The sequence below is a fragment of the Oxyura jamaicensis genome, chromosome 1, assembly GCF_011077185.1.
Source record: "Oxyura jamaicensis isolate SHBP4307 breed ruddy duck chromosome 1, BPBGC_Ojam_1.0, whole genome shotgun sequence".
Classification (NCBI taxonomy): Eukaryota; Metazoa; Chordata; class Aves; order Anseriformes; family Anatidae; genus Oxyura; species Oxyura jamaicensis.
In genome coordinates this window covers 119,031,839-119,049,794 of record NC_048893.1, presented here as the reverse complement: position 1 = coordinate 119,049,794, position 17,956 = coordinate 119,031,839, and the positions used below count along the sequence as shown (strand labels likewise).

The following is a 17,956-nucleotide window of genomic DNA, read 5'->3' as shown; positions in this document are numbered from 1 at the left end:
GTGTGTCAGCAGAAGAACAGAAGAACAGCAGCAGACATTACACGGCGCCAATGTGCTCATGGCCACTTCCCTTAGGAATCAACATTCCTGAGGAAACTTCAGCAACTGCTGAATAAAATACTGCTCTGGTGCTGTAAGACACATGGCTTGTTATAATCTACAATTAAACTGAATTAATGTACATGTCCAAGCTTTATCTATTCTGACAGAAACAATTCCTTTTTTTTTTTCTTTTGACTGAACAGTTAAGAGGCACAGCAGAGCAAAGAGCCTTTGTATGTGTGTGTGAGTGCATGTGCAAGCACGGATGTGCACACATGCACACCCACAGTAGGAGGAACAGGATGCCTCTGTGTGTGTGCATGCTTGTGCAGATGCATGGATGTAGCATTTATTCTAACATACCTAATATTTTATCAGGACCGTGGATTTCCAAGCTCATGTTTGTGGTTGGTAAGAAAAAAAAAAAAAAAAAAAGTAGTTTCATGTCTTATCACTTGCAGCTGACTGCAGGCTTTATCTAGACGTTCTCTGCTGGGTGCAGCTGGGAATTATATTGGCAACAGTCATTAATCTTCCGTGCAGAAGAAGTATCTCCTCTATCAGTGTTAGAATAAAACCATTTGTCTGGGGAATGAAGCACAACTAAAAATTATCCTACTGCAGAACTAAAAATCTTCTCCTAATGATATTTTTGATTATGTATTATCACTGCTATGGATCATTGATAAGGCCATCTTTAAGTAGCTCAAGCTTAGCTGCAAGCCTTTTGGTGTCAGTTTTAATCACGTTGTGGGACGTACTGCTGCTGTTCTGACAGTGCTCTAACCTCACGCTATGTCCTAACACTGCCAATGTACGAGCAGGTCCCTGTGTAAAGCTCCCTACATCCATGGCACTTGACTTCTGTTCCCATAAAATACTTCAGGGTCCTACCACTCCTTTCATGCCCCCTGATTGACCAGCCTGGTGTGGTCCCTCGCCAGACAAGGAGCTTTACTCCCCAGCTGGTCACCCTGCTTCACAGTTCAGCTGCTCATCAGCTTGCTGTCTGCTTCCAAGTCAGAGGAAGAAAAGAGCTTATGTCCTGCTGAGGTGAGAACACCACTGCAGCAATGAGCAAGAAACTCTGTCCTCCCTTGTATGTGACAGAGTGCTGAGGAGAGAGCTACAGTGGCTGGAAGAAGCTGACATGTTGATGGCAGCTTCGTGGCAGAAAGGCGTGCAGAAGTTGAGTCAGGGTGTGCCGGGACTGAGCCATCTTCCTGCAGTTTCACAGAGGTCTGACCAACTCATTTATTTCAACACTTCATGTTGTTGGTTGGATCATCTTCAGATTCAAGTAGACCATGTGGGAAGGAAAGAAATACAGGAATGCTGAAGGAATTAACATAATTTTGTAATTATTATTATATTTCCTGTTATAGACATGCATCAGTACAGTTTTCTTGGGCCTTCCCTTCCCTTCCCTTCCCTTCTCTTCCCTTTCCTTCCTTTCCATGTTGCAGTTTTGAACATGCTGATAGATTGGGATGAGGATGCTGCTGTTTCCAGAGATGCTCATGTGGAGAAAAATCTCTTCTATTCTTCAAGAGAGACAACAGAAGATTGTGGGAACTAGCAGAGAGAGAGAGAACCTCACTCAGGTTGGATTGCTTAAATCAGCATATAGAGAAAATTTGCTTGGACACAGCTAGCAAAAGGCATGTGCCAGCATGTAAATAAATACTATATTCATTGTAATGCTCAATAATAGTCGTAAGAAAAGTCCTTACACCTGTCAATTACCAAGCTGACTGATGAATATGAACCTTGGCAGTGCAAGAAGTAAGGATTTAGGCAATAGGCTGAAACAGCAACTTGGTGAAGCCCCACAGTTCACTTCTGCAGCAACGATTTCCTTAAATCTCATCCCTCCCTTAACCACAAGTGCTTTTTCACTAAGTTTTCAGCCACTATTTATGAGCCACTAAATATATGCTGTAATCATTGTGCTTAGCTGGTAAGCAGCACTACCAGCTTAGGGGGATTGCTGTACGGAAGCAGGCAGCCCCATCTTTCCTGCAGTCACGGCACTCTCTGCTTGCTGATCTGCTTGCTTGGAGCTGAAACAAACTCCCAGGGACATCTCTGAGTGGAGTGTGAGCTGTCGGGGGAGGACTGATTGGGATTTTTCGTGCCAGCCAACAGCTGTGAAGTGAAATTCACGTATTGGCATCGTTCAGCAGACGGCAGGCACGTGCTGCCTGCGGCCGCACACACTCCTCACTACAACTTGGCAAAGGGTGTGAGAGACGGGCACCCTCGGCGGGGATGGTCGTGGGGTCCTGCCAGCCCCTGTGCCCCGTGGCTGCTTCCCCTTGCCCAGGAGCGAGAGACAACCTTCTGGCTGCCTAGGGAGTTCCATACGGGGGGATTTTTCATGCTCTGACAAGACTGCTGAGCTGGCTGCTGTGGCCTCAGCCTGTCTGTCTAGGTATCCAGAAGGAACAGGAAGGGCTGTGAAGTTTACTGGTAAGTGGCAGCACATTGAGCACAGCAGCCAAAATTAAAGAATAATCATCTTCCTCTCTCCCCTGAAAGTGAAGAAAACACATCGAACTGTTCACTTAAAATGAGCAAATAAGTCTAAAAGTGAGCCAAGTAAGCCTAGAAATGAGCTAAAAAAGCCTAAAAAATACATAAGGAGAATGTTTTTAAGAGGCATTCAGAAATGCCAGGTTTTATCAATGGTATGGGTGGGCTTGTAAATAGCGGGGCTGCGGGAGAGGGGAAATTGATGAAGGTGAGGGGCAGCCAGCACACGCTGCCTCTAGGAGCTGCAGCAGCCGTCTGTTCATGCAGGTTGTGCCAGCCCATCAGCACCGATGGGTGCGAGAAGCGGCTGACAGCACGCACTGTGCTCTCGGCAGGGCTGAGGTTTGCATTTCCTGCAGCAGGCATAGCTCAGGGAAGGCGGGTCAAGCCATGCACATGGGGTTTTGCCTTTCCCTGCTCCTCCTGATGCAGTAAAGGGCTGAGGCAGCGTTGAGTGCTGCTACGTCCCCGCTCACGCACCCTTCTGTACCATTCCAGTTCATTTAGGTATTTAATAAGGCCGTTCACAAACCTTACACCTCAGGCTCATGGCCGGGCTTAAAAGCCAACAGCGTCTCCTGATGCACAACCAACTTCAGCACTGGTGACAGGGAGAAAAACATCTTCCCTCTCCCTTAATTGAATTAACAGGAGACACCTCGTCACTGCTGTGCCTCGTGGATTGCTAACGTTCGGATGAGACTCGGTACAGGAAAGCACTCATCGACTGATGTGTGTATGTAGGAGTGAATCCAGATAAATCAAGTCTGGAGGAACAGATGTGGGATGCATATTTATTTCCTCAAATTAATGAAATGAGGAAATTCACACCTCCTCCTTCATGGTATTATCAAAAATATGTACAAAGATATGATTTTTTTTGTCTTTTTATTTTATTGTTGTCAATTATATAATTTCTGCCACTGAAAGGTAGCTCAAAGGCAGAACCATGATACAACTGAGTGGAGTCTGGGTGTGAAAACCCAGGCGTATTTCTTAGATATGAGATGGGACATACGCGAGCAGCCTTTCTGAAGGGAACACACACTTCCCAGAGCCCTGAAGAAGGGGGCGTTGTTAGTGTTGTACCTGGTGGCAGCGAGGCCACTTAGGCGTTAGACTGATCAAATGGCCAAATTTGAGTCTTGCTTCCTCTTCACTGAGCAAAACTGCCCATGGATTGAGCTGAATTTCATCTGCCTCCGAAGCAGCCCACACCTTTCCCACAGAACAGCTTGCATGCTTCGAGTGGCCTCTGCTTTGCCCCAAGTACTGATGGGGAGAAAGAACAAAACCAGGAGGAGCCTCTCGTCCTCTGCCAACCAAATCCCGAGTGCTGCTGTGGGCACCCTGCCTGCTGCGCATGGAGCCGAGCTGCTCCTGACAGGTGCAGAACTTCAGTAAAAAACGTGACACGTTTTATAACATAATTGCGTGCTTTATTGATATACACAGTAAAGCAGTATATAATACAATAGTAAGGCATATATTTGGTGAAATTTGATATGTTGTGAAAAATGCAGTAAAACTGAAGTTTATAAAAATAATTAGTAAATGTTACAGTGTTGGTGTTAAAACACAATATATTATGATATCCAAGTAATAACCCAGTACTGAGTAACAATGAAATAACATGCCATATGGTATTTATGTATTCAATTACACTGATTATGTTTTACAGTTTAATACTTTGTCATTATAAGGAATATGAAATAATTCCCAAATTATGCTTAAAAAGCAGCGATAAAGCTTTCAACTTTTTAAATATTTTTTGACAGACTCACTCCAAAACTAAGACCTATAAAGTAAAACAAACAAAACAAAACCCTGATGAAAACAACCGTGCAATCCATTTTCCTCCATTTTTTTTTTTTCTGAAGAGAAGGTTTAATGTATAAGGGAAAAAAAAAGAAGAAACCCAGCTCTTTCTCAGATCTCTATTTAAACCTTCTGATAAAAAAATCTGTGAGAAACACATAGGGTTCCTACTGTAATCAAGTGTTAAAAAAGCTCTTTATTATGAAAGCAGAGATTTGGGGGGATCGTACTTATTCTTTGTAAATTATTGTCATTATTATTTAAATGATGAGACCTGTTCACACAATGGACGAGTGGTGATGTAACATTATCTGTACGTAATTGTCAGGAACACCACAAAACCAAAGTGAGGTAGAAATAGCATGACTAGCCATGTTCAATGTTAACTAGCATTCAAAATAAAATCTTTCCCAAGTTTAATTACACTTCATACAAGAAGAGGTAACAGATTTTTACTCCTGCAATATAAAGTCAGATGGTGTGTTTCTATGTATTCTAAGATAAAATTAAAAGCTGGTTAAGAAAATGAAGTGGTAAAGCTTTTGCTGACAGCACCTCATACCCAAACCTACCTCTCACGAGCCGCAGTTAGACGGCTAATCTGTTTTTCTGTCAGTTCCTCTCTTCCTCACTTTATTGTTAATTGTGCGGTATTACTTGTAGAGAGAAACGGGGAAGGAGAAATCATCAGGGCCTTTGTTTTGATGATAAATATCTCATGGAGCAGTGTGGCTACCTTCACCTGATCACCGTACACGCCTAAGAACAGCAGTAACTCTCCTACAGCCTTTCCCAAAGGTTGCTCGCTGCATTACAGCTCCTTGGGACCAGCCGCTGTAGCAGGCTGAGACAAGAATTGTGGAAAGGACCGTTTACATTTTCCAGAGGATCGAGTAGCTCTGTGTTCAATAACAGCACCGGAAGCTATACAAGCAATGATGCTCAGTGAGAAACCTACTTGTGCTTCATGCCAGAAGCTGAGCCCACATGGGGTCGGGAGGGAGCTTCCCCCTTCTTTCTCTCATGTGCAGCGAAGTGAAGCTAGCGGTGGCAGCGGCAGGGGAGAGCTGTGCCCCGCTTCTGTGAAGCACGGGGTGCTGGCCTGGCCAGCAAAGTACCGGACAGTAAGGTCCAGAGGTTTGATCCGGTAAGGCAATTTCTACGTTCCTTTACTAATAACATTCAGGAATTTAGTCAGCAGAGGAAACACCGGCGCATAGGACAGTCATTAAATTCTTTCCTTTCCTTCCTTATTTCCTTCTGTTTTTTTTTTTTTTTTCATTCGTTTTTTGCAGACTCTGTCATGTAATGTGCTCTTTCGTTTAATTATTGCAAACTAGCTGTGTGATTCATGTAACTGTTAATTTTATCAGAAAGAGGTGAAATAACTACCTTTGCTGGAAGTCCAGGAGAATTTTTTTAAGCCAGCCCTAGTCAGACAAAACCAATGAGCAATGTAAGTTGGCCATTTTGATGTTGCTGCAGGAAATACTTTTTTTTTCCTTCTTTTTGACAGGCAAGGAAAAGAACACAGAACATGAATCTCTCTCTGATGCAGCTGCAGAGCTGAAATGATACTAAACAAATGCACTGCCTCAATATTTTTTTTGTGTTTTTTGAAGGGGGTTTCTATAAACAATTATTTTTATAAAGCACACTTTAGTTTACAATCTTTCTTTATAACTGTTATAAATTTTTTTTTAAACAACCCGAAATGCGTTCCATATAAAGAAATGGCAAGTTATTTAGCTATCAAGATTTTACATGTAGTTTTCTTATAATTTTTGTACAATTGCATAGACGTGTAAAACCTGCCATTGTTAACAAAACAGTAACAGACTTAGGAAACTACTGAAATCTACAGTATAGTACCACTACCCTTCACAAAAATATAGATTTGTTTTCTTGTAAACTCTTACAGTCTAATCCTCTTTGTAGTATGAATATTATAAAAACCATGCGGGACGCCTGAAGTTGTAAAACACATCTTGCTATTCTAACACCTTGTCGTCGGTCATCACTGTAACTAAGGTTTCCATTGCTCTTCCCAAGTCATCTGCCATGTGGAAAAGGCTTCCTACATTGTGTCCTGAAAAAGAAAGTCAAAGAAGAGCATATTAAATGAGACAGAAAATACTGCAAAACGAACAAAAAAGAAAAGGCCAGGTACAGATACAGCACTCTCCGCGAGCAGCTCACCACCATTCATAGTGGACTACACCACACAGTCTCCTGGACAGGCACGTGTCATCATTAGCAAAAGCTGCCCATTTCGCTAAGCATTTAACAGCAATACTAGCTTAAACAGCCAGTGTGAACTATGCTGACAGTAAGCCAGCACGTTTGTGTTCCAAAAAAGCACCAGTAGTGAAGAAACTGTATCGTAACAAACGTTCACCCAAAGCCACGACTAAATCCAGTGACATCACAGAAAAGTTTCCAGCTGGTGCTGCAAAGTGTTTGACCACTCAATGTTCTATCAAGGAGAAAAACAGAAACAAACAGATCAGCAGTAATTAACTACATCATTAAAGCCAGGAGGCCCCACCAGGATGTCCCCGCAGATAGCTAAAACAAAGACCAAGCTCAATGTCTGCAGTTTATTCCATCTTTTTAATAATATCCTTTGCTTTTCAGTCCAACGAAAACAAAGATGCCACAATTACCAAGCAACTTCTACGCAGTGGTTTCTTTGCACATTTCTCCTCACTGGTAACCACTGTGAAGTCCAGAGATGCTATAACCACAGCACGTGGACCTCCTACGTGATAAATAAGCACAGAAATTCTGGAGACGAAACCTGTACCTTCTTCTCACACTCATTTTTCCATTGTTGCAAAAGGAAAGTTAAAGGTGGCAATGTTGAAGCAAGGAATTGCTTCAACAACATTAGAGACTGAACAGACTCAAAGGTAGAGATTGAATTGCCCAAAGTTGTTGTTTGAGGTGCCTGGCGTTCAGCTGGTCTCCAGCTGCTGCTAGAAGAGGGTGGGTCTCCTCTCTGAGTCCTGCGTCAGTCCTGCCGCCCTCTACAACTGTCTCAGATGCCCCCTGGCATCTCACATGACAGAATTACGGTTCAATCAGCTGAACCCCATCTGGAGTCTCCCTTCTGAAAGTGTATGCCTGCAGAGGGAATATGACAGAGAACTGGACAACCCAAAGGATACGCATCCAGTTCAAGATTTCTTGCAAGGACAAGGAGGAACAAGCAGACAGAAGGTCTTAAAACAAACAGAAGGGAATTATATTCCACACAGCATATAATGACATTACTGAACTCAGCACCACAGGCTGATGCAGAGGCCAAACATATAAATGAGTTAAAAAACACATTAGAAAATAATCATGGAAGGAAGATTTATTTAGATGCAAAGTGCATGCCACCTCCAGCTCAAGCAGTCCCCAAGCTGCAGAGTGCCAGCAAGTGGAAGTATTTAGCAGGGGAAGAAAACTCAATAAAGCTCAACGTTGCTGTGGCTGGAGGGGTTGATTTACTCCCTGAGAGTACTTGCAGTAGAATATTTGTTTGGGAAAGCATTGAAGCCACAACACTGTCTGCCTACAACTCTGCTTCTCAGGCACGCTTTGCATTAGCCTGCGAGCTGAATCCTTGCCATGGTTCGGGAGAAAGCAGCACCCGAATGAAGACAGGACATGACCGGGATATGCCACATACACCTCCCACTACCTACATGGTGCGGCAGCCTGACTGTTAACACTGCCCACCTCCTGCTGTTGTCCCTCCTGCCACAACCATCATCTTTAACAACAGGATCGATGCTTCCCTGTGGGATAAACCACGCTCACCAACACAAGCTGGAAGAAACGCCCGTTCCCTTCCAGATGTTCGAGGATTGTGGCTGGCATTCCGACAGTGCCCAGGAGCCTGGAGTGATGTTAGTTAACGTTCACCGACATGTACAGAATAGAAAACAGATGACCTATGAAATACCAGAGAAGCTTGTTTCTCCTGGAGAAGCTACTACCACCACTTTTTACATTCAAATACTTTTTTTTTTTGAATGTAGCTTTCACTCCACAAAATTATGTCACATCTAAATGATAACTACTCAACAAGCTGCCAGCTTCATAGTGAGCTGTGCTGTACATGGTGGCACTGTGTCTGATATCAATACAAAGAAAGACTTGGTTATAATCTACTTGCGCTAATGTACAGAGAAACAGATGCATCAGGCAGTAATTTCATATATAAATCATTAATGTAGAGCCATCATTCATCCTAAGCAAAACCTTCTAATTTACTCACCAGCTTGTCACGTAAGAGCATGTGAAAAATTGCTGCCAAGTTTTGGTCAAAATATAGCTTACTTTAAAGCAAATGTGTGCTACCACATTTATTTTGGACAGAAGGGATAATATCTCTTCCTTGCGGCAGGCAGGCTGTAATTAAATGCTAGCATAAACTTTCATAAGCAATTCTAGTAATGGTCCTTAATCTTCATCTACCTCCATTATAGTACAATCCCTCTGGCTGGGAACAATCCAGGAAATTTGACCACAGGAAGGGAAAATCTGACAAAGTTGTAGGAAAGCAGTAATTTTAGGTGAGAGATCCTCAGGTAGACCGAAACATCACTGCCGCTGCTTTGCTCTACGTTCCAGAAACTTTGATATGCTTAAGTATATTTATAGCACGGGGTGTCAAGGCCTTATAGGAATAACACTGGTATAACCTGGGTAACCTGCATCATCCCTACAAATCATCCATACGGACCCTGCAGGCTACTTTCAAGCAGCCTCCAGGCTTTAAATGCTCGTCTTCCTCACCTGCAGCAGCCCACAGACACCGCCAGACAGGAGGGTGCTGAGAGCTGCAGAGAGGTAAGCAGCAGTGGGAGGCAACACGGCCTGTGGGATCACGATCTCTCACTCAGGTTCATTGCCATCTGTTATTTCTAGGAACAGTGATGGGATTCCAGGACTTCCCAGGGCTTCCAACACCACGCTTTTCCAGCTCAGGAAGAGTGATCACTCTTCCATAGATTTACAGCACCTCAAGCTGCTGATGCCCATCTTCAGAAAAAAATTAGTTAATATTATTTTGTTCTATCAGACACAGAGCTGTAAAGATATCAAAAGCAAGCTGATTTCATAGAAAAAATCCATGTCTAGAAAGAAAATATAAAATCAAAAAAATCTTCAATAGAAAGAAAATATAGAAGTATTTCAGAAGTCTGCCACAGAAGGTGCAAAACGCTGAATTGCTCAGGCAACTAAAACACGGGCCAAGAAGATCTAACGCATCCAGAGATCCCTAGATTAAATACTTTTAATGCATACAAATTACAGGAATGTATGCTAATGCTTTTTCCTTTTCTCTATTAATTTCTCTGTTATTTTCGAAGTAACCATGCTTTGAGTCTGATCTCCCTCCACAAAAGCTGCAGGGGGTGAGGTGATTACGCAGACCTAACCCCATGTCCTCCCTGCATCACGGGCCACAACTTCACCTGCAGAAAGGCTGAACGATCACATGCCTCCTCCTGAGCCATCCGAGCCCACCACCCAGGGCACGATCCTAAACCTCTGCCCGGGAGGGGAGGACACGGGGCAGACAGGCAGCGCCGCTCCGCTCCTCCAGCCACTCACCGCCAGCCTCAGCCAGGCACCACCACGCCGCCAGCGGTTTGGATGTGGTTTGGATGCAAATCAAACAGCAGAGCTCTGAGCCGGGTGGTTTGGGCTTTTTAAGGACCTCGGGCTGTTTTGCCTTGCACATTGAGAGATGCTCACCACGCGAACTACCTTAGCAGACATCACCAGTCCAGGAGCAGTTTTGCAGCACAAAATAAAGATAAAAGTCTTTTTTTTATCTTGGGCCTCCTTGCAATGGAACCAGAGGCAGACTGGACAGGTGGTCTAATTTAGATTCATGACTCCTCACCTGCTGCAAAGTGACCTGCACAGCAGAGCACGGTATTTCACAGGTTGTCCGCGAATCCTCTGCAGGCAGCCAGCGGGGCTGCGGGCAGGCAGCACTGGCCTGGAGCAGGCTGCCCTTGCTCTGGGGCGCTCTGGTTTCTGAACCCCTTTCCTGTGGCTCTCATGACCTGAGCAACCTTTTGACTGATGCAGGGAAAAATATCCGGGATAAGTGCTATGGGGCGGTTAGGATTTTGCCTCTCCTGCACATGGGAGTAGCAGGTAGGGCAATAAAGACCACAAGTAATTGAAAACAACATACGCAGTAATTTCTTGGTACCAAATACACCCTCTTCTAAGAGCTCAGATTCACTGTTTCTACGTAGCTCTGCTTTTTTTTTTTTTATTGAATACTTGCTTTCTTGTCCTTTGTGAGATTGAAAAGTAAGACACTGACATTTTTAATTAAGAAGCAAATGAGAAGAATACTGTCCCCAAAGCACTTTGCAAAATATATATCATAGCTTCCCACTCATTATTATTAATATTTTTAATATAACTCCAGCAAAGAAGGCATTAATTCCATTCTTTTTTTTTTTTTTTTTTTTTTCTTCACGTTGAAGCTGAAGAAGTTTTATTCACGCTTCAGGCACTGAAAGGTTGGAAGATGCTATTTAAGAAAAATACTAGCACAGTCTTTGAAATGCAGCAGTAACACTCAGCATGGGCACGGACAGTGTCAACTTTGACATAAAATGGAGGGAATACTAATACAGGTGCATTTGCTTTGAAAGCAGGAGATACCTCTTTCTGCAGACACCAGCTACATCATTCTTGGTTGCACACAGAATGATGTGCTTCCTATCTGCTGAATTTGCTTTAGAGGCTATACTGGAATTAAGGCCCTTGGGTGAGGGCACAGTAATTGAATATCAATCTCACAGTACAGCTTGTCACAGAAATAAATGTGGAGCATTCAGACTCCAACGAGTGGACAGAACGTAAATTAAGAAACCCCAGCACAATGCAGTCTCTATTCAGCAGCACAGATTTCTAACCCTTCCCCGACCAAAGAGAAATCCTTCCTGTTGGTAGTGTCGATTTTGATACCCTTATTCATATCGAGTAATGCCATGAAATCCATGGGATTACACACAAAGACAATAGCTAATGTGAGTAATGGGATCAAAACCTGGCCTAGTGGGCTTAAAACCGCACGATCTGACGTTGCAGAAATGGGTTCACACATAAAGCAAAAGCTGTTCTGCTCAGCTCATATACTTCACGGGCACGCAAAGAATTGTGTTTTATATTCAGGTCTGCAAGTTACTAAGCACCCTCTGGCCCTGCCAGTGAGCACAAATACCACTGGAGAGCAGTAAGCAATTCACTGAAGAAGTCAACGTTTTTAGGGATATGCTGCTGGAATCAGATCAGGTAAAAACATGCCCATTTTTCTAACCTTTTATATTTTTAATTGTAGCAAATGTCCTCGGCAGCAGAACCTTTTCCTTTTTCTGAGCGGTATGAATAAATGTGAACCAGGATAATGGAAATCAACAGCCTGCTTTGCTCAGTTGGAGAACAACTCTCAGACCAAACGTGAAGGGCTGAATACGAAATCAGTTCCATGCCATTTCTGAACCGGTGCAGTCTGAAGACATGCCAAGCACCCTTTTGTGATCCATGTGAAAGGATCTGACATTTCAGGACAGACTTAATCTGCACTGAGGATCTCACTCCTCACAACAGTGGGACCTGTGCAAGCTGCACGTGCAGAGAACCACCGTACTTCAAGGCACCACGTTAGAACAAATCCTAGGTTCTCTGGAGCAGCGTGTGGCTGGCCGGGGGCTCAGAGCAGCCCGACTCAAAACCCCAGCGTAGTGCCTCCTCGTGAGCCCACCCCGCGGTGACAGCAGGCGCTTGCAAACTGGGTTTGGCCCCCTCCACACTGAACTTCTCAGGAAAGGTCGTTTCACAGCTACCTGCAATTGCACTCAGGCAGGCTCTGAATATTGTATCTTTATTAATAACGTTCCCTGGGAATTCATCCTGCAAACGTTGTCTCTGGTTGGAGAGTGAAGAGCAGCTTTGAAGAGGGAAAATAAAGGCTCGCTGGAAATCCTTTAAAAGGTGCTGCGACAACACGGCGCGAAACACTTTCCTCCATGAACAAGCAGCAACGTACAAATTCTGAAATCTGTTTTGCATCAGACCAACCACGACCGAGGTGCAGTGAAAGCCGCCACCCGTTTACATCGCTGAATACAACGCAGCTGGTGAGTGTTAGTAGCATTCTTCACTGTGCAACAGTACATCAGGACATTAATACACCTCAATCTCTTATACCTCTCAACTCTCATTGTTTTAAGGAAAAGGGAAAGAAAATATTTAATTACTGGGGGTCATGGTTCGTATATTGGCACACATACGCAAATAAAATCCAAAGTATGTAAGCAGAACAGCAAGGGACATGGGTCTTGCTGTTGTGTTCACACATGAGAATGGCAGAATACAAGTCGATGACAGCAGCATTATTTACTGCACACATTTGTCATACAAAGGTTTAATTTCAATGCATTGTTTCCTCCTCCCCATTCCTGAATTTCCACCGCTGGGAGGATGTAAGAGAAGGCACATCCCTGGGCTAGCACTGTCTCCGTGGAGAGTTGAGAGGTACGGTACTGTTAGAGCACACATGGGGAATGCACTCAGCAAAATCAAACAAAACCAAAATGACAAGACAATCCCCGCTCTTCAACAAAACCAAGCGAACCCGTGCTGCTGTCACACACATGCTGGGCACAAAAAGCAAGATGTGACAAACAGAAGCCATGGCAGTGAGCTTGCATCTCACTAACCTCTCTCACTGGCTTTCCAGGGGCATTTCTTCCTTTAGGAACAGAGAGAGGAAGTGGAAAAATATCAGAAAAGAAAAAACAAAACAAAACAAAACAAAACACAACACACGCAAATATATTTTGTACACTGTAAGAGACACTTCAGTTTTGATTTAGGAATTCAATATTAAATAACTGCAGTTCTGCTTTAAACAAAGATTGAAAGTACATTGAAATCTACTGACAATTCTGGGCTGATTTATTCAAGAAGAGTTCTGTAATCTGCTGTGTGGTTTTAACTTAGCAAAAACTCTTGAGAAAACCACTAAAACTGACATACAACCCCTTCAGCTGAGGATACGGATGAGAAAGAAAATCTGAATTCACATTCTGGGCATGCAAATTTCATCAATTTGAGTACTTCTACTAATTAGTACTGGTGGCAAAATCATGCTTCCCCAACTTCAAAATTAATTTACCCAGAGCCATTACATTTTATAATTGCCTACGTACATATCCCCATACACAATCATATATACACGTGCTCACACACTTATTCTACACCTGAAGCTATTAGCCTGCAATATCACCATTCTCATGTTCAAGATAAATGTGCTACAGATGATATTTCCAGCAGGTTGATTTGCATACATTGTAAAAACAGGGGGGAGCAGAGGCACAAAGAAGGGGAAAAAAATCAAGTAAAGGGGAAAAAAGGGAAAGTTTCTCAACACTTTTAAGCTGCAAGAACAAAACTGAGCAGGCAATAATGACTTTAGCTGAAAAGATGCCTCTTATGAACTTGTACAGAAGCCATTCTTTGATCATGCAGATTCTTCTCAATCACTCTGTGCAGTGCACTTGTTTTAAAAAAGAAAGCCATACGAAAATTGACCGCAGAACACTCCCCTGCACCCCCCCTGCGTGTCCAGTGACAATAAAGCACTCCCTGCCTCCACAGGCAGTGCTCCACTGCCACTGGTGCATTACTGGGAGCACTGGTACCACCGGTCTTAGGCAAGAGAATCTCCGAGGTAGATGCTGTTCAAGAAAGAGGATGATCTTTGTCCGAGAGCTGCTGTAAATAATGTAACTGTAGACAATGTACGAGACAGCCGGGAAAGAGAAAGCTGTGTGAGCGAGAACACACCAGTCAGCATAACAGTGACCTAATTGCTGTCGAGTTTTTTTGTAGGTATTGTGGCCTCCATAGCGGGCAGGGATAGAAGACGATAAATAACTTTGCAGGTATTTCACAAGGAGCAGAACAAGGGTCAGCAACAGAGAAAAGCTGAACAAAGAAGGTAATGGGAAGGAGGAGAGGACGGAGACAGTGAGTGGCATCACTGACCAGTCACAGGTTGGAGCCACTATTCAAACACAAAATTAAGGTGATAGAAAAGGCTGGCACAACCTGTGAAGGGCATTCACAGTGAAGGTTATCATTTATAGAACGGAAAAGGTTTTATTTATTCCCTTCCTTCCCTTCTCCCTCTTCCTTATAACTTACTATCAGAAATGATAATAAAAACAGCAGCAATATTAGATTCTAGGTCATCTTCTGGATGTGGGATTTTATTCTGGACTTAAGATGAGCCCTGACTCAGATTAAATCTGTACTGCACACAGACGGTGCTGCACAGAGGTACTAGGGCAAGCCTGACTGCTGACAGAGGCGTAGCTTCAGTTTTGAGGACTTACCATAGTTTTATTCATCCTGTTTCTTTACAGGTTGTTACCTCGCTGTGGAGTTTCAGGCTGTTCTGACCAGACAGCTTTCTTAATGACAGGTCTGTTCCTTTCCACCTAGGTCCTCACTATGGGACTTACGTGGCTAAAACCCAGCCAAGACCCAGCTGCAGTCCACTCAGCCTGCCATGCAGGCCTGCCTAACTCAGCAAGACTTAACCGAGTCCCTGCACACCCTGCAACCTCCTCTTGTGCTTGTATTGGGAGCCACAAATGCTCAAAAATGCCTTCCCAGCAGGGAAGAATAGAACCCCTCACTGACAGAAATCATGTAACAGAAAAGCCCTGACAATGAAGATATAAAACCCTTTGCATACTTTGATCTTACATTTAGGAAGAGCTCGAGGGTTTAGATCAGTCGGCGGTCTTCCTGAGACCTCCAAAAACTGCAGCACGGGTGTGAGAAAGTCCTGGGGCACGAGGGAGGCTTGGGTAAGAGTGGAGGAAGAACTGCCTACATCAAAATGCTAGATCCTTTTGGAGCTTTTAAGAGATGCCTACCCTGTCTGCACGAGCATCTGAATTTGAGGCTACTCAGTGTCTAGTTTAAATATCTACATGAGAAGGAAAGACCGGATTCTATCTGAAAATGAATGGATTTACAGGTAACTGGCAGAGCTCTGCTCCACACTAAACTGCTGGTGAGTGATCACCCCAGAATTTCTTGAATGCAACAAAGAGTGAGGCTACTACCGTAACAGCTAATTTATTTCAGAAGAAGATTTAAAAGGATTTAATGGTTTTTACTTTATTTTCTTCTTTGTATACGAATGTATACAGTTCTGAAAATCTGTATTCTCTGAGACATCAGAATACTGACACAATGCACGGGTGCCTGATATGTATTGCTCCTGCCCAATTCCAGATTCCCTCCCCTCCCAAAACAGTCATCTTTTTCTCCTTTTTTTTTGGAAATCTACATGACATTGCATCAACAGCAAAGGTATACAGAGAGCCACCAACTCAAACCTGAAGGCGCAGGCACTAATAAAAACTTCATGCACCAGTGCAGTTTCAGATCAAAGTACAGAGCACAAAGCAGAGAGCACTACTGCACCGCTGCTCTCGCAAGCAGTGCAGGAGAGGAGCAGGCTGCAGAGGGGAGAGATGTGCAAACAGTATTAAAAAAAAAGATAAAATTGATGGAAGTTTTGTGACATTCATTAATGTATTCTCGGTTTACATCAGGACTGAGTATTAAAAATCAGATAAGGTTGAGCCCTCCCCATCACTACTGCAGAACTCTGCAGAGCAGCTCAGCCACTACAGAACAGTTCAGCACTCTGCCCCAGGCAGATAATCCTGAGTGATCAGCGATCTACAGAATCTCAGAGGGATAAGGAATCTCAGCCACCTGGGCTACCTGCTGTGGTGTATATACCACATACACACCATAGCACAGAGAGGGGGATACACTCCAGAAGAGACCAGGCTAGCTCAAGTAGGAGAGTATTTCCCGAAGTCTGTACAGTGTAATTACTCCAGCGTATTCTTCTTGTGATTCAGTAAATCAGGAAAGAAAAAAACTGAGTCATGAGATGTTTTGCTGCCAGAATAAAAGAAACTCAATTGTTTGCAGTGATCAAAGGTACTAGTCCCACTTATGTTAGCCCCATTCACAACAGAGTGACAGGGCCTGGCTGATGCAAGACTGAGAGAAGAGCATGTGTCTGGTATGCTTTGATGTGAATGAAATAAAACAAAACCTCTGCTCTCCTGAGTGCCATTTATTTATTGTTGTGAGATCTTGTAATTTCACTGCACAAGACAACATCTGTATTAAGCAGCACCAAGCTAAATAATTACGGTGAGTGCTGATCCCTCTCCAAAGGTTTCCATGTGATGTCAGGGATGCTTAGCTCTTTGAAGCCATCACAGTTGCATCTCTAACCACTTCACTGTTCCCACTTCCACAAGCAATGTCTCTGCACTGAAATCACGGGGAGCTCTCTCACTGAGTTCAATAACTCGAGAATTTCTGCCCCTAAATTCACCTCTGGGTTTCATTCATAAAAATTTGCCACAAAACTGTAACCACCATAGGAGCCAACTGAAACTATGCAACCTGTTTATGTGCTGCAGTGCTGCAAAAGAGATGAATGTGGGTTTAAAAATACTGTTCTGCCAATCTTACTTTCTAACTGTGAACTAATTCCCTGGAGATTTAGTAGCTTGGGCACAAATACAGTGTGAAAATGTTTTCCTCTGTGGCCCATTATCTACCAGGGTCAAATAAACCACGGAGGTGGTATTTAATAGTAGATTTCCACTAAATGTCAGACCTCTGGCTTTGACATCTGTTTTGAGTTAGCACAGCAGCTGTTTGAAGCAGCTGCAGTAGTTGTGAATTTGCTGGGAGCAGCAAAGTAAAGGAGGAACGGATGGGAAACCTCACAGATTTAAAGGAAAGAAAATCTCCTTAAGGACAGCAATCATCAGGTATTCAGCAGAATTTCCCTCTATGGAAATCAAGCAGCTTTCAGCACCAACAGTCAGCTGTGCAATGAACATGGAGGTCCTGCGCTACAAAGGAAATGTCAAGAGGTTAAACTGAAGAAAAAAAAGCAACAATAAACGGTATGTAGGAACACAAGACATTTCATCTGAGATCTGTTTACAAGGGGCTGTGATACGATTGTTTGATGCATGCTTCTTTAAAATGCATTCAAAATGAATGCACTGAAGTCTTGATGCCTCTTTTAAAGTATCTCTGAGTATCAAAAGCTTGGAAAATATCATAATCAAAACAAATCTATCTCCAGGTGAGTGAAAATTAATTACAACTATATTTTGTTGCTTTGTTTCAGAAGTCCAAACTAAAAGCTTTATTTGTTTTAGAAAACTACTTTGCAACATGATCAAAGCTTACTCTTCAAATGCTTTTGATGATATTTAGACTAAACATTGATTTTAATTTCTATCCTGTGATGTTCAACTATATTTCTGTTCACCCAAGCACAGAAATTCTCTCCTTTTCCGTATTCATTGCTTATTCAGCTCTTTGAACTTTTCTCATAAACCAAAGCCTTCAGCATCCAGTTTGCTCTTGTCATCTTGTTCTGCACTTCTCCAATTTGTTGTTA

At 43.2% G+C, this 17,956-nt stretch overlaps 1 protein-coding gene across 17 annotated transcripts in view; it reads right to left on the bottom strand.

Moving 5' to 3' along the window:
* Window positions 1–3,994: 3,994 nt before the first annotated feature.
* Window positions 3,995–17,956, bottom strand: part of DMD (dystrophin) — a 1,227,136-nt gene continuing 1,213,174 nt past the window's right edge. For 12 of the 17 annotated variants that reach the window (XM_035333326.1, XM_035333348.1, XM_035333385.1 and 9 more), the window contains one exon: window positions 3,995–6,484. In XM_035333326.1, the coding sequence (XP_035189217.1) occupies window positions 6,387–6,484 (98 nt within the window). In that variant the 3' untranslated portion in view covers window positions 3,995–6,386. Of the gene's footprint in view, window positions 6,485–13,145; window positions 13,178–17,956 lie in introns of all 17 variants that reach the window. The other 5 variants (XM_035333342.1, XM_035333356.1, XM_035333419.1 and 2 more) reach the window with 1 other exon arrangement.